At 46.5% G+C, this 15,311-nt stretch overlaps 1 protein-coding gene across 2 annotated transcripts in view; it reads left to right on the top strand.

The window, feature by feature from the left end:
* EXOC4 (exocyst complex component 4) overlaps positions 1-15,311 on the top strand; it is a 568,367-nt gene that overhangs the window by 91,638 nt on the left and 461,418 nt on the right. For both annotated transcript variants that reach the window (XM_019543773.1, XM_019543775.1), the window contains exon 7: positions 2,218-2,395. In XM_019543773.1, coding sequence (XP_019399318.1) covers positions 2,218-2,395 — 178 coding nt within the window. The remainder of the gene's footprint in view (positions 1-2,217; positions 2,396-15,311) is intronic.

The following is a 15,311-nucleotide window of genomic DNA, read 5'->3' on the forward strand; positions in this document are numbered from 1 at the left end:
TCACAAATGTGAGCCTTGATGATTTTTTCAAAGACTTTGCCAAGGATGGAGGTGAGACTAACTGGCCTATAGTTGCCTGGGTCCTCCTTCCTCCCCTTCTTGAAAATGGGAACCACATTGGCCCTTTTCCAGTTACTAAAAAAATCAAACATCTAACTTATTTTAACTTTTATTTAAAAAAACAAAAAACTTTTGTCCTGATTTATGTGTGTTTGCATAGGGTATCTAGAGGTGATTGCATAATAGCTCAAAGTATACTCCTACTTTTGTATACTGTGGGGGTGGGGGTGGGGCAAGGGGCTGTGTGGTGGATGGGTGTGGGGTATGTGGTTGGGGTGGGGGGGTATGGTAGGGTTGGGGGGATGGGAGTGTGTGTGGGGGCTGTAGGAGGGTGTGGGTGTGTTTGGGGGTATGGTGGGGGAGTGTGGTAGGGTGGTGTTGTATGTGTGGATATGGTGGGGAGTGTGAGTGTTTGTGGGGCTATGGTGGGGGCGAGACTGTGTGGAGGCTGTGTGTGGGTGTAGGGAGGTGTGTGTGGTTATGGTGGGGGGTATGGATGTGTTTGAGGTTATGGTGGGGTAAGTGCTAGGGTGTGGGAGTATGTGGGAAGTTGTGAGTGTGTGTTGGGGGTGCAGAGCCAGCCCTGCTCATCTTGTCACAGCTGCAGGAAGGCTGAGACACATTGCACAGCATGAAGCCAGCCTGGCCCTTCCTGTCCTGGCAGCATGCTGTTTCTGGTTGCAGGACCGGAACCCACATGGCACACCATAGAGCTGGCCTGCTTGTGCCATGTGGTTCCTGGTTACAAGCGTGGCACCTGCACGGGACCATCCCAGCCCGGCCTGGCCTGGGAGAATGCAGTTCTGGCTGCACGGGTAGGACCCTCATGGAGCGAGCCCTACTCATCCCATCCCATCTGCGGTGTGCATTTCCTGGCTGCAAGGCTGGGACACGCATGATGCAGCATGGGACCAGCCCAGCCTGGCACCGCAGAATGTAGTTCTGGCTGCATGGTCGGGACCCGCGTGGCATGGCAAGGAGCCAGCTTGACCTGGTGGCACACTGCAGTGCCAGGAGCTGTGGGAAGTCCCGCACCATTAGGCTGTGCTGGCTCTGTGCCTCCACATGGTGTTCCTGGCACTCTAGCTGGGAGCGGCACATGGAGGCACAGAGCCAGAATCCCATGAGCCCCACAGAGCGGGGCCATCGCTGGTGATCCACCCTCTTCCCCCTTCCCCCAGCCCGTTCTTACCTGATTTTTCTACTCTTGGATAGAGGCAGGGCTGGGGAACAGCCACAGGGTCACCAGAGCAGAAGCCTCTGCAAGGCTGGAGAGTGGGGGTGTGGTGGGGCAGGTTGGGTTGGGGTTACCCAGTGTGGTGTTGTGAGCAGCCAAGCTCCTTCACTTCTCACATCCATCCACACACTCCCCTGCCCAGCCATGCATAAGCAGGACCAAAGCAAGCTGCAGGCAGAGCTGCTCCCCACCCGACTTCCCTCAACACTGCAGCTTCCCCTCTCTGCCTGCTTCCTGTAGTGCTGCAGCAAGGACAGGGTGTGGAGTCACTGGAGGCTGGGGGACCCTAGCAGTTCTCTGGGTAGCTGCAGCAGTGGCAGGAGCAGCATTGTCTGGAAGCTGTGCCTGTTGGCTGGGGCTGGGGCCTTCTGGTAGAGGAGGCTGGGAGTGCAGCATGCGGTGTCCCAGGCAGGAGCGGGCAGAATTCAGCTCCATGTGGAGCAGAGGAGGGGCAGCCACAGGCCAATGTGAATACGGTGAATTGGTGGATGCCCACCTATGAGCTGGATGCAATCATCTGGCAGCCTGGATTCAGCCAGCGAGCCATATTTTGCCCACCCCGAGCTAGACTGTTCTCAGTGGTGGCAGATGACACAGCAAGGAGCAACAGACTCAAGTTGCAAAATGAAGCCCTGGGTCCAGATGCGGCCCGCCAGGCCATTCTATCCAGCCTGCGGGGCCCCTAAAAAATTCAGAAAATTAATAATTATCTGCCCTTGGCTGCCTGTCATGCAGCCCTCGATGGCTTGCCAAAACTCAGTAAGCGGCCCTCTGCCCAAAATCATTGCCCACCCCTAGACTAGATGACCTTCTGAGGTCCCTTCCTACCCCCTTTTTGCTGTGATTCTGTGACTTCTAATATAACATTCACAAACTGTCTTTTGAAAACCAAGTGATGTTCTGCTTTTGGTGGCTTTCAGGTTACTTCTGGAATTGCTTGAACTTCTCTTCGACAAATTCAATGCTGTGGCCACTGCACATTCTGTGGTCCTGGGATATCTTCAGCAGACAGTGTCCTCTCCATTCATCCAGTATGATGGTGATATCAAATTGTATGACATGGCCGATGTCTGGGTGAAGATCCAGGATGTCCTGCAGGTAAGGATGTCTTGAAGGGTGAAACACTGTTTGGAAGAGCCATTTTTGGTAATAGAGAATTAGAAAATTCATTCAAATACAGGCTTAAGAAGCTAATGAGGTGAAATCTGCCTTTATTTTTGGGTAAGTGACTGGTGTTATAAAGGACTGTGAGACCCCCAAAGAACTCTAAATTGCAGCAACCAACTTCACTGGTAGCTTTATCTTGATGGTAAGTGAAGCTGTGATACAATTGATCTGTCGGGTGTTTTCAAGCAGTAATGTTTTACTTGTTACCGTGTCAGGACTCTAACCACTTGTCCCCTTGTATTATCATGCCTCCGTCGCAGTACACTGAAACGCTCAAGCCGGGGCTGCTGCCAGCCTGCAGTGTGTGCGGTCCAGCAGATATTCTGGTTCTAAACAGTGCTGCAGAGCTCCTGAATCCTGCCTCTTCTGTGATAGAAATGTGTTTATACCATCCTAATGTCTCTTAACTCCTCACTGCAGTGTGGCAAGCTGGGGGAATGCCACTCAGTGTGTGAGACAGAGTGCTTTGCTTGGGAATTTTCTATAAAAAAAGGTGTGCATTCACATGTTGCTAGGTGTGCGTTAGACAGCAAGGTTCAAGGAAGAGGTTTAGCACTGATACCGAGTTGTGGTGGATGCAGGGAGGGCCCTTGCTTCCTGGAGGAGTTGTTCCACAGTTTTGGGATGACCCCTGAAAAAACTCCATTTCCTACATGAGTGTACTTTTACCCTTTTTGAAAGTGTTGTGTTGGGTACATCTAAACCATTGTTTTGGGTTGTGTGTTTTTGGGGGTTTTTTGTTTGTTTTTTTGCAGTAGCATATACTGTCTCCATGTACATATGTGCATATATATGTATAAAAGGACAATTGCACACATGCCTTGTGTGGAGGAAGTACAGAAGTAATAGGTTGCGGTGAGCAATATATAATGAAGGTTTAAACGACTTTAATCTTCATACTGATTCAAAGAGATTTTTACGGCACCAGTTTGACACATGTGGGTCTGTTTTTTCTTTTCTTTTTTTTTAATCTTTCCTTTCCCTGATGTGGATTTACCTCTGCTTCCCTCCAAGGGTAAACCTATCCAAACCTAGGGATGGGGAATATTTAGCCCTGGGGCAGTGATACATTTTCTGTTTGCACAAAAGTCACACATCTTGAAATCTCTAATGCAGTCAAAGCTGACTTGAACATGTTGGCAAGGATTAAGCTCGAAGGGTGGCAGTCGGTGCCTAGCTTGTGCTCTACTTTTGCCCTTGGGGGCCAAGAAACCTTTTGGGAGTTCTGCCAGTCTCGCTCTAGGGAGCTGAAGCCCAAGAGTGAGAATCTTGCAAGATGTTATCTGCAGGGAAACAGAATTACAAGGCAAGTAATTTTTCCCTTATCAGCAAGAGTTTGTGACAGTTGCATCCTCCATGAGTGGTGAAGTCATTTGTGAGTTATGCAGGTTGATCTGAATGAAAGCTGATAACTTTTATCTAGGAGTGCATATACCTACATGCAGGCACACGCACTAAATATGCTTCCCATGTTACAGAAAAAATATTTGAGAGAGCTTTCAGCACTTTTTTTTTTTTTTGGAACTGATTCTTGTAACACCGTACCTGCAAAGATTTAGGGACCATGAACCTGCTAGTACAGATGTCAGAGTCATAAAACCTCCCAAAAGAACTCTAAATAGTAGAGACGCATCAATACATTGGTCAGCTATCGGATCAGTACCGATATAAAGAAAATTGACTGCATCAAAAATTGGCCTGATATGGCTGATAGCTTGGCTGATTTTAAATGCCCATCCATGCACAGCCTCAGTGTAGCACATAGGCGGCGAAGAGCACAGCCTGGCAGCTTGAAGAGCTGCATGCAGCTGGTAAGTCTGTGGTGGTGGAAGGGGAGTGGGGGGGCAGAGGTGTGGGGGGGCAGATCGAGGCCTCTGTGGTGAGGGAGGAAGTGGGGCTGGGGCAGAGCACAGGACAGAGCTGAGGCTTGTTTGGGGGGTGCAGGGGAGAGGGGGGTGGCTCCCACTGCTGCGTGCACCCTTGGGAGGGTGCGGAGGGATGGGGCATGTGCCCTTGAATCTGTGTAGGTCGGGGTGGGGTGGGCTCGGGCTGCACCGGGCTCTTTTTCTGGTGGGTTGGGGCAGACAGCAGCGGTGCTGGGAGAGGAGCTATGGTGGGGTACAGTGAATTTTGGGTGGCTACAGCCCCAGACCACAGTTGCAGCATACCCTGCGCCGATTTAGTAGCACCCTCCTCTCCCCCCGTGCCTTCCTGGGTGTGCGCACGGTAGTAGGAGCCATGGCTCCATCCTACGCCCTGCCCTGTCTGGGCAGCCCCAGCTCCACTCCTCCCTCACTGCAGGGGCCTTGGATCTCTTCAGCCTCTGCAAGAAAAGGCTAAGAGGTGATCTTGTGGCTGTCTACAAATTCATCAGGGGGGTCAGCAAGGGATAGGAGATGCTCTGTTCACCAGGGCAGCCCTTGGAGTAACTAGGAACAATGGCCACAAATGGACAGGGAGCAGATTTAGTTTGGACATCAGGAACTTTATAGTGAGGGCTGCAAGGCTCTGGAATGGGCTCCCAAGGGAGGTGGTGCTCTCCCCTACCCCAGGGGTCTTCAAGAGGAGGCTGGACAAGCACCTGGCTGGGGTCGTCTGACCCCAGCGTTATTTCCTGCCCAGGGCAGGGGGTTGGACTCGATCTACCGAGGTCCCTTCTGACCTGTAACAGATTCATCTATGAATCTGTGAAAAACAGACTTGCCAGCTGCACACAGGTCTTCAAGCTGCCGGGCTGCATATGGAAATCAGATCGGTATCAGCCAAGACACCTCCTTAAAAATCGGCTATTGGTTTTGGCCCCCGAAATCTCTATTGGTGTATCTCTACTAAATAGCCTTCTGGGTATATAGAGACAACAGGTTTAAAATGAATGTTTAGCTCAGTTGGTTAAGAACATGATGCTAATTATACAGTACTATGGTTGCAGGTTCAATCACTGGTTGGACTAGATGATCTCTTGCGATCTCTTCCAGCTCTCTATGAAGCAGGTTGAATTCCCATAATCACGCACCCTTCCAAGGCTTAGATATACCTGTTAGGTCCTTGTGGAAAGGTGGGAATCTTCCTCGTTTCTATCAAGCTCTTCTTGCATAAAAAGTGATGAAAGAATGGATTTTTAAAGTTGATGTTTTAGGTATAGAAAAATCTTTATAGGCTTGGGGCTAAATTAGCACTCTTACGCTTCTTGGAGTAAGGACATTTCAGGGGGGTTGGGTTCCACCCTGTGGAAGGAAGGAGAGGCAACACTTCTCTGGCAGGTTGACTTTAAAAAATGGCATTTGTTTAAATGTGTTCAGGGTGTTGGAAGGATGGAATAATTTCTGAAGAGATGGATGAATGGAAGAAGTGAAGTCAGGTGATGGAGTTAAAGATAAATGAAGTTTGTTCAAGCTACTACGATACATCATGCCTCTTACAATTCATCACATGGAAACCCCCTCCACATGCAAAAGCACAGATGTGCATTACAATGCATTGCAAAATGGATATCTTTCTATTTCCATACATCAATACATTTTTTGTGTGTGTGCATGTTGGGGTGGAGATGGCAGTCTGTCAATGTTATTTTTGTCAGATGATCCCATCTCCTTTTCCCTGGATTTCTGAGCGTTTCCCAGTACCATCACATCTTGGTGGTGGGGTTAATGTGGGTGACAACGTTGTACAAAGTTGTTTGAGTTTTCAGCCTGCAATGAGGATAGAACAGACCGACCTTGTGAAATCACCTAGAGGCGCTGGCGATCCTTTAGCATTGAAATATGTCTGAGTGCTTAAAAAATCGTCAGGCTATTAAAACAGTTCTGCTCTGTGATGTTCTGTATTTGTTACTCTTATTTGGTCTGTAGCAGAGTTATGCTGATACTTCTATGCAGCTATGTTCTAGCAAGAGAGAGTTGAAATTCTTTTAAATTTTTAATTTGACATCTTATGTCTGGTACTCGTTTTGCTTAATTTAGCAATTGTGGAATGTACTTCTGGAGAACATAATTACTTGAGAAATAAATATTGGATTTCAGAAAAACTCTGAACTATAAATTGCCCAAAATTTACAGATGGCATGAGACAAATAAGTGCTATAGGGTACCATGATTAATGGAGTTTGAGGTTTTTCTGTGCAATTAGGATATGCCTCGACTCTTTCCATCACCTGAATAGCAAGTATTGCCACTTTGGCAGTAATGTTTCAAAAGCAGAATGGTGTACTAGCTGAGGGTAGAAAGTGCAGAGTGTCTTTTTTTTTTTTTTTTTTTTTGCTCTGTACAGTTTGTGTTTCCTCATCTTGTCTGAACCTCGTGAAGCACAAACTGAATCTGTTGTGCGGTCGGAGCCTCATTTGTCCCACTGCATTAGTGTCAGAAAGCAGACAGCTGGGGGACAGGGTGCAGCGGGGGGCTGTTGTTCGGCGTTGCAGCTTTCCTCTGGTGCTAGACGGGGCACCGAACCTTTACCCTTCATTCGCATTGCCACATCGTCTTTGATACTGAGATAACAGAAATATGCATCTGGCCCTTCAGAGTAACACCGGCTTTTGCTTAGATTCTTTTGAAATGTCACCTATCCCGTGATATGCCAATCTTTTTGTCAGCTGTGCTATCAGAGCATGCTATTGAATTGCAGTTTGTAAAAGAGGTATTCCATGCGCTCATCCGTCGAGTCCGGCTTTCTGTTTCCAGATGGGGCCGGTGTGAGGTGCTTCCACAGAAGCTAGATCTTCCTTTCTGTAATATAATAATAGCTAATTCTCGCATGGCATACATCTTTAGTAAATCCAAAAGCACTTGACAAAAGAGGTGAGTATCATTATCTCTGTTTGACAGATGGGGAATCTGGTATAGAGCAGTAGTGACTTGCCTGAGATCGCTTTAGGAGGCCTGTAACAGAACCAGGAATATAATTCAGGTTTTGAGTCCCAGGCCAGTGCTAGGAGCCGCTGCTAATGCTGCTACAACTCCTTTCCTCTTTGTATTTTGTTCACTTGAAGGATCTCAGTAACTTTTACAAGCGTCGGGTTGTTCAGTGTATAAAGCCTGAATGAAATGGTTTACAGGATGGGGAGGGAAAAATAAACATGAGGGTAATGCAGTGGACTTCCTTTATCTAAGCAGGAGTCTTGATACCGTGCCTCATCGGGAGTCCAAAGGCAGGACAAGGTGGTACCTTAGACTAGTGGGTCTCAACCTTTTTAGACTCAAGGCACCCTCCTGCAAATGCTACCTCTTAGTTTTCACTTGGTTTTTGACTATAGAAAAATAACAGAGCAAATCTTCTGTTGCAAAGATCTCAAAGACCACAAGAGGTCAGAATGTTTATGACACTATATATTCTTATTTGAACTCTCGAGTCATGTTTTGTGCACCTGTGGGGCTTCCCAGCGGTGTGAACTTGTGACTTGCTCGTGCAGGGGGAGCTCGGGATCGTGATCCAGGGTCCCTCTGCACGGCAGTAAGGTGCTCAGTCCCACAATCGAGCCTCCTGCCATGCAGGTGTGGCATAGCAGGACGTGTGGGGGTGGGGATTACCCATCAGATCCCACGGTGCCTTTACTTGCACATCTGTCTGGGGCTGTTGGGACAAAGGTACCCGTGCGATTATACACGGCATTGGTAAGACCCCATGTAGAGTACTGTATGTAGTTCTGGTTGCAAGTCTTTGAAAAGATAAACTTACATTGGACAGTGGTAGAAAGAAGGGCCACAACAATGGTTAAGGGGATGGAGACTTTTGTGTGAAAGTAGGGTAAAGGAGCTTGACTTTAGTGTAGTTTAGCAAAACAGAGATTGAGAGGAATTTGCTCACCCTTTACGAGTACATCATTAGGGTGAATTTTATAAAGGGAAAGAGGTTTTTAGACTGAAAAAATACTAGTACAAGTTCAACTGCCTGCAGGCTGCCTATGGGTAAATTAAGATTGGAAATTAGAAGAAGATTTGTAACTCCTGGAGTGAAGTTTTGGGATAGTCTGCCAAGTCAGGTGGCAGGGGCAAGGAACCAGAATTGCTTTTAAGACCGAACTGGATAAGTTTTCATGGAAGGGATAGTAGAAGAAGACATGAAGTTTTGGTTCAACAGTCAGCGTGTGACATGGAAACACATGTGTGTGACCTGCAGGTAGGAGTACAGGAGTAGCTCTCTTGTACCATGGGAGGTTTCTGGTAAGCGTGTACTTCAGGACTTCTGCTGGTTGCCAGTAGAGGCCAGGATGAAATTTTATTCCCCACTTCCTTTTCACAGAGTTGTAGAAATCATTCCTCTCTCCCTTTATGAATGCTACTGTCTTCTGGGGCTTTTCCCTGCCTTCCTCTGAGACACTGAGATGTCTTTGTGGAAAATGGGAGACTTTTTAGAGTTAACTCTTCACTGGGGGCACTCCTGTGTCAGCACTGCCAATCCATGCCGGCATCCTCACCGGTAGTGCTATCCATACTGTGTTCATTATGGATCAGTAGGACTTTATGGGGCATATCCCATGTTCTTTGTGCTGTAGTAATCACCAGCAAAGTTTGTTTTATGAGTCTTTCCTAGTGAATGATGGGAGAACTTCTCTGTCCAATTTTTTTGGGGGAGGGGGTGGTTGTTGTTGTTGTTTTGGCTTTTTTTTTTTTAAACACATAGGAATGGTTTTATCGTGATTTAGTCCGTGTCTTGGCTGTAAAGTGACTGGGTTACCAGCCAGGGTGCAGCTCTTCTTGGGCTGAACGCTTCAGGCTTGGAAGCACAGCTGTGGTTGAGAGGATTTATAGTCCTGACTCTTCCATTTACCACCACTTTGATTAAACTTCCTAACCTCCCTCTCTGCTTCAGCTGGACTTCCTGTAAAATGGGTATGCATTCAGAGGTATATTGCATGACAGCGTTATTTGCAAACTGCAATAAGGTTCTCGACTGCAAAGTAATAGTAGATCATCTCTAAATGCTGTAATCACCATAAATGCTGCACACGCATTCTAGGAGTTCACTGGCTTCACGTTCTTATTCCCATCAGGAGTTACCCCAGGGCTGAGGGTAGCATTATCTCTTTCGGAAGTCTCTTTTCAGAAACTAAACGTGCCTGACCTTGGTGTCTCTGGCTCCTCTCATGTGGTGTTAACTACGTGAAACCGATGCCGTGGCGTTCAGAATGGTTAGTCTCCCGTATGCTCTTCTTGCATTTAATTGAGACAATAAGTAGAGGATGGTGTTTGTGCTGCTTTGGAAAACCTGCAGGTTTAGGCAGGCAGAGCTGAATGAGAGAGGGTGGGAGAATATAGTCTCAAGGATGTTGATCTTTTGAAGTCAGAAGTAAAAGATTTAGGCTTGGTCTGTTTTAACTGTTTTCGTGTATTTTTTTTATTTGATAACCCGCCTCCCTGCTTTTTATTAAATTGCTTATTTCTTAAATATAGTATTCAAAGTGATATTTACTAAATATAATGATTATCCCAGTTTCTGAGATTCTTCCTTGCCTATTAGGTTCTAGAACATTAAAATATTCAGGTTAATTTATAGGCAGACAAGGTTCTCTGGGTGAATCTGATATCTTTTATATGAGATTCACCCAAAAACCTTGTCTGCCTATGGCCTTAAACCAGCATGGCTACAGTCTCCACCCGGGTTAATTTATGGCATGAAGAAACTTTCCCAGCTCTAGAAAGAACAGTATCCTCTTTCAGGGAGATTTCCCTGACCCTAAGATAATGACCAGTGGCTTCTGTAATCACATCAGCCAACTCCCTCAGCACCCTTGGGTGCATCATGTCCAGCCCCATGGACTTGTATATGTCCAGCTTCTCTAAATGGTTTCTAACCTGTTCTTTTGCCACTGTTGGCTGCTTATCTCCTCCCCAAACTGTGCTGCCCAGTGCAGTAATCTAGGAGCTGGCCTTGCCTCTGAAGACTGAGATGAAAAAGGCATTGAGCACTTCAGCCTCTTCTGCATCCTCTGTCACTAGATTGCCTTCCTCATTCAGTAAAGGGCCCCATGTCCTCCTCCTCTTACTGTCATACTTGTAGAAACCCTTCTTGCCACCCTTCACGTCCCTTGCTACCTGCAACTCCAATTGCACTTTGGCTTTCCTGATTTCATCCCTGCATGCCCGAGCAATACTCTTCTACTCCTCCCTAGTCATTTGTCCAAGTTTCTACTTCGTATAAGCTCTCTTTTTGTGTTTTAGCTCCTGAAGAGTTCCCTGCTAAGCCCAGCTGGTCTTCTGCCATACTTGCTAGTCTTCCTGCACCTCAGGATGGTTTGTGCCTGCACCCTCAGTAAGGGTTTTTTTTTGTTTGTTTGTTTTTTAAATGCAACCAGCTTTTCTGGACTCCTTTTCCCCTCAAACTGGCCTCCCAGGGGCTTCTGCCTATGAGGTCCCTGAGCGGGTCAGTCTGCTTCTGTGAAGCCCAGGGTCCTTACTCTGTTGCTCTCCATCCTTCCTTTCCTGAGGATCCTGAACTCGATCGTTTCATCGCTGAGATTTGTACACATACTGAGAGATTTCACACTCTGGGATGTTTTATATATTTTTTGCCAAGCTGAAAAGCAAGACGTTAGGAAGGCTAATTTAAGTAACAGAGTGTAGTGTAAAAGCATCGGGTGCCATGGTCATCTTTCCTCTTAATGTGAAATTAGAGTACTGGATACCATAAATACTGGATTACTTTTGCTCCCAAGGTTGCCTCCTACTAGGTGGACTGAGTCATACTCATAGGATGAGGTTGCATTGCTGTTCTCATGTAATAACTGTTCTGTAGCTAGAGCCATTTTAGCCCAGGGCTGTCAGTCCCCTCTATTTTACAAGCACTAACATTTACTTAAAGTTCAAAGACATAAAGCCCTGAATAAAAATGAAATGTATTTACATAGCATAAAATCAGCTAGTGGAGTTTATTGTCAAAAGAGCTCATTGAGGCTTATAGTTCAGCTGATTTAAAAAGATGATTAGGTCATTTTAGGAGCATAAGCAACACTTGCAGGTATGTAAGCAAGAAGACAACGATCATAATCACTTTCTTTAATGTAAATCTTCAAGCTTCAGTGTAAACTAATTTTGATAAGGGTCAGAAGTTCCCTCCTTTTCCCCCTTAGCTAATAACCTTGCTTATTTTATGAAATGCATTCTGGGAGGCTTGCTAGGTCACTGCTTAGATAGTACAGGGATTGTAAATACCAGTTTTATTTCCTTCAAGTACCGGAAAATAGGGATGTTGAACTAGGTAGACCAGTTGTCTACAAGTATGTATCCTATTGGATTGCAGCCCTAGTTCCTTGGGGATAATTTCCTCATAGCTTCTAAAGGAAATGGATTGGCCCTGGTCAATATTTGGATGGTAGACTTCCAGGAAAAACCCTAAGCATTCCAGCCAAGAGGTTCTACCAAACTGGCAAGAGGTGGTAGTATTGTTGGTACTTGCTTCCTACTTCTTTACTGTTTTAAAAAAAAAAATGTTGTGGTTAGTAGGACTGTTATGGTCATATTTTTCAGAAGTATAAAACAAAAATCCTGTGTGTGTGTTCACTGAGCCTAGTGACCTGGGAAAAAATCAGTTCCTCTCTTTAGACTTAGTTTGTTCATTTCATAGATTGCAAGGGCTGGACGGGACCTCAGGAGATCATCAGGTGCAGCCCCCTGCACCAAGCAAGAAGAACGACAGGTGGGATCAGGTGACCCCAGCGAGGTGACCGTCCAGTCTCCTCTTGAAGATTTCAGGCTAGGCGATTGCACCACCTCTGGAGGGAGCTTATTGCAGAGTCTGGACCCTGACTGTGAAGGAGTTTTTCCTAATGTTGAGCCTGAAACAGTCATCCAGGCGTTTGTGGCCATTACTCCTCGTTTTGCCCAAGGGCACCCTGGTGAACAGTTGTTCGCTGAGCCCCTGATGCACTCCCCTGATGTAGTGATAAGCTGCTACCAGGTCCCCTCACAGCCTTCTCTTTTTCAGGCTGAAGAGTCCCAGATCCCTCAGCTTTCCTCTAATCATACAGGTTGCTTTTTCTCTGGACTTTCTCAAGTTTTACTATGCTCTTGTGAAAGAGTGCAGTGCCCAGAACTGAACGCAGTACTCCAGCTGCGGTCTCACCAGAGCCAAGTAAAACAGAAGACTCACTTCCTTGGTTTTCCTTGAGGTGCATCAGTTGATGCATGCCGCAGTATTACTTGCCCTCCTGGCTACAGCATTGCACTGCTGGCTCATATTTATACTGTGGTCTGTTATTACCCCCAGGTCCCTTTCGCTCATGGTGCTGGTCTGGTTGCCGTTGCCAAGCCTGTAGTTGTGCAGGGGGTTGTTTGTCCCCAGGTGGAGCACTTTGCATTTCTTGGTCCTCAATTGCGGGGTGAAGTGCACACGCTGGAGGGTAGGGAACAATTGCAGGCAGACCTGGACAGGTTAGAAAAGTGGGCAGTACACAACAGGATGCAGTACAACACGGGTTTCCAACCTTTTTGAATGTGGGGCCAGATTACGAACTTTTTATCACCCAGTGGGCTGGCAAGCTATATTCAAAGATCTTACAGGAAGTGGCATCACATCAGGAAGTGATGTCACGTGACCTTTGACACCAGTGAAGTTGCAGGAAGTGGCAGTGAAATGGGTCTGGAAATGTGGTTTAAAATCCAAAATAAAAACAGTACCTGAGCTGGACCCCAGGAGGCAGCAGGCATCCTGCCACCAGTCAAACAAGACCTTGGGAAGAAATTTCCAACAGCTTCTTGCCAATGGGGAGGTGGAAATTAAAGAGAAAACCTCTTCCCCTTTTCTTTTTGTCCATGTGTTAACTGACCAGGCACAGAACAGCGCCTGAAAACCTTGCTGTATTTCCAGTACCAGCCCTCTGTCCACAGAGGTTAAAACAGCGAGGGAGTGGAGCAGACTGCCTGGCGAAGTTGTGGGCTCTCCATCATTGGAGGTGTTCAAAAAGATGTTGGACAGCACTGGTCGGCATGATCTAGGCCAGCGTTTCTCAGAACATGGGTCACAACCCAAAAGTAGGTCTCAAGAATATATGAAAGGGTCACGAGCAAACTTTAAAAATGGGTTCTCCTTTAAAGGAGAACAACATGTAACTGTGGCTTTTCTCTGCTGACTTATATACATCTAATTTTTTTAATTGATCACACACCAGTTCTATGGCTACAGTAGGAAGGCAGTCATTTCTGCCCTGCTCATTTTGTACCCTATCCGTTTCCCCGTGGCCCGGTGAAATACCCAGGCCAAAGTATCATTCAGGAGTTCAGTTTTTCTCTTGAGCGTCGGTAACCAGCTGTCCTGAGTTGTTGAGCAGTGGCCCCATACTCCCACTTGCTTTTGTTTTGTTCCCTATGTACCTAAAGAAGGACTTTCTGTTGCCCTTGATTCCTGTTGCTAATCCAAGTTCAGTCGCCACCTTAGCCTTTCTAATTTGTTCCCTACAAGTGCAGGCTGTTGTTGTATAGTCTTCCTTGAGTCCTGTCCCCAGCTTCCATCATTTTACACCTCTTCTTTCTAAGGAGGACCGTGATTTCCCTGCTGAGTCAGAAGGGTTTTCCAGCTCTTCTGCTACCCTTTCTCTGCATGGGAACAGACTTCCTTTGTGCTTCAAGGATTGTGTCCATAAGGAGCGACCCTTCATGCACTCCTTTTGCCTTTGGTCCCTGGTTCTGCAGCACTTGCCCTACTAGTGACCTGAGCTTGTTGAAATTTGCATTTTTGAAGTCCAAGACTTCAACCTTGCTATCAGATTTGTCTGCCTTGTGGCAGACAGCGAACACGATGATTTTGTGGTCGCTGTCATCCAGGCTACCCTCATATTTTTAAGTCGATCACGAGGTCATCTCCTTTGGCCAGGACCACGTGTAGGAGAGCGTTACCTCTGGCTGGGCCATGCACCTCCTGAGCCAGGAAGAGCTCTTCATCACAGGTCAGGAAGGAAGATGACTGGTCTTACTTGGCCAAGCATTCATCCTAGGAGATGTCCGGATAATTGAAGTTGCCCATGATGACTTCAATTTCTCCATTACCTTGGTGCAGGAAGGAACGTGGCACAGTTTTGGCATGAAGCAACATTTCACCTTGGCGATGTCTGCGGTTTAGTGGCTAAACCAAGTCTAAATTCTGCCCTTATATGCCTTCTTTAAGTGAAACTACATTATCTGATGGCAGAGTTTTGAGATTACCTTTTTAAGGGGATAAAGCACCCTAGATGGATCTGGGATTGTTCTAAAGGATTTGTTTTTTCCAGTTTAGAACTGTGCTAACTTCCACAGTGATCCCGATGCATCATGTGGGCATATGGGACCAGAAAAAGGTCATGTTTAAGCTCCATTAGAGATGCAAGGGGAAGATGATACTCGTCAAATAGAAAAGGGCTAGAATGAAGAAGGGTTATAAAGGGAAAAAATAATTACAAAATGTTAAGCAAGTACTATAAATAGTAGGCAGACAAGGTTCTTTGGGTAAATCTGATATCTTTTATTAGACCAACTCAGATAGGTGGAAAAAATTCTTCTTTGCAAGCTTTCGGGTATAAATACTCTTCATCAGGCTGAGGAAGCATCTGCAGTTGGTCTGTGCTCTTCCTGGATGGGATGAATAGTAAATAAGCCAGAATAATAGAGAGTTTAAAACGCTATTAAAATGAATGCTAAAAGAAAGGAAGAAAAGAGATTCTGTCAAATAAACTAGATAGACTATAGTTACTTGAATCCAAGATGGGTTCTCCCCCCATTTAATATTTGGTGGGGGAGCTCCTCAGCTTCAATTTAAGTACTTGTTCGGGGGGGGGAGGAGTGCGAGGCAGGAGGCAGCTGTCGCTGCTGCGGCTCTGCCTCTGGCCACAGCTGCACTGATTCTTTTTTTTCCCCCCACCCCACTGCCTCTGCTTCCTCCAGCTCCT

Source organism: Crocodylus porosus, unplaced genomic scaffold (genome assembly GCF_001723895.1).
Source record: "Crocodylus porosus isolate Cpor-Errol unplaced genomic scaffold, CroPor_comp1, whole genome shotgun sequence".
Lineage (NCBI taxonomy): Eukaryota > Metazoa > Chordata > Crocodylia > Crocodylidae > Crocodylus > Crocodylus porosus.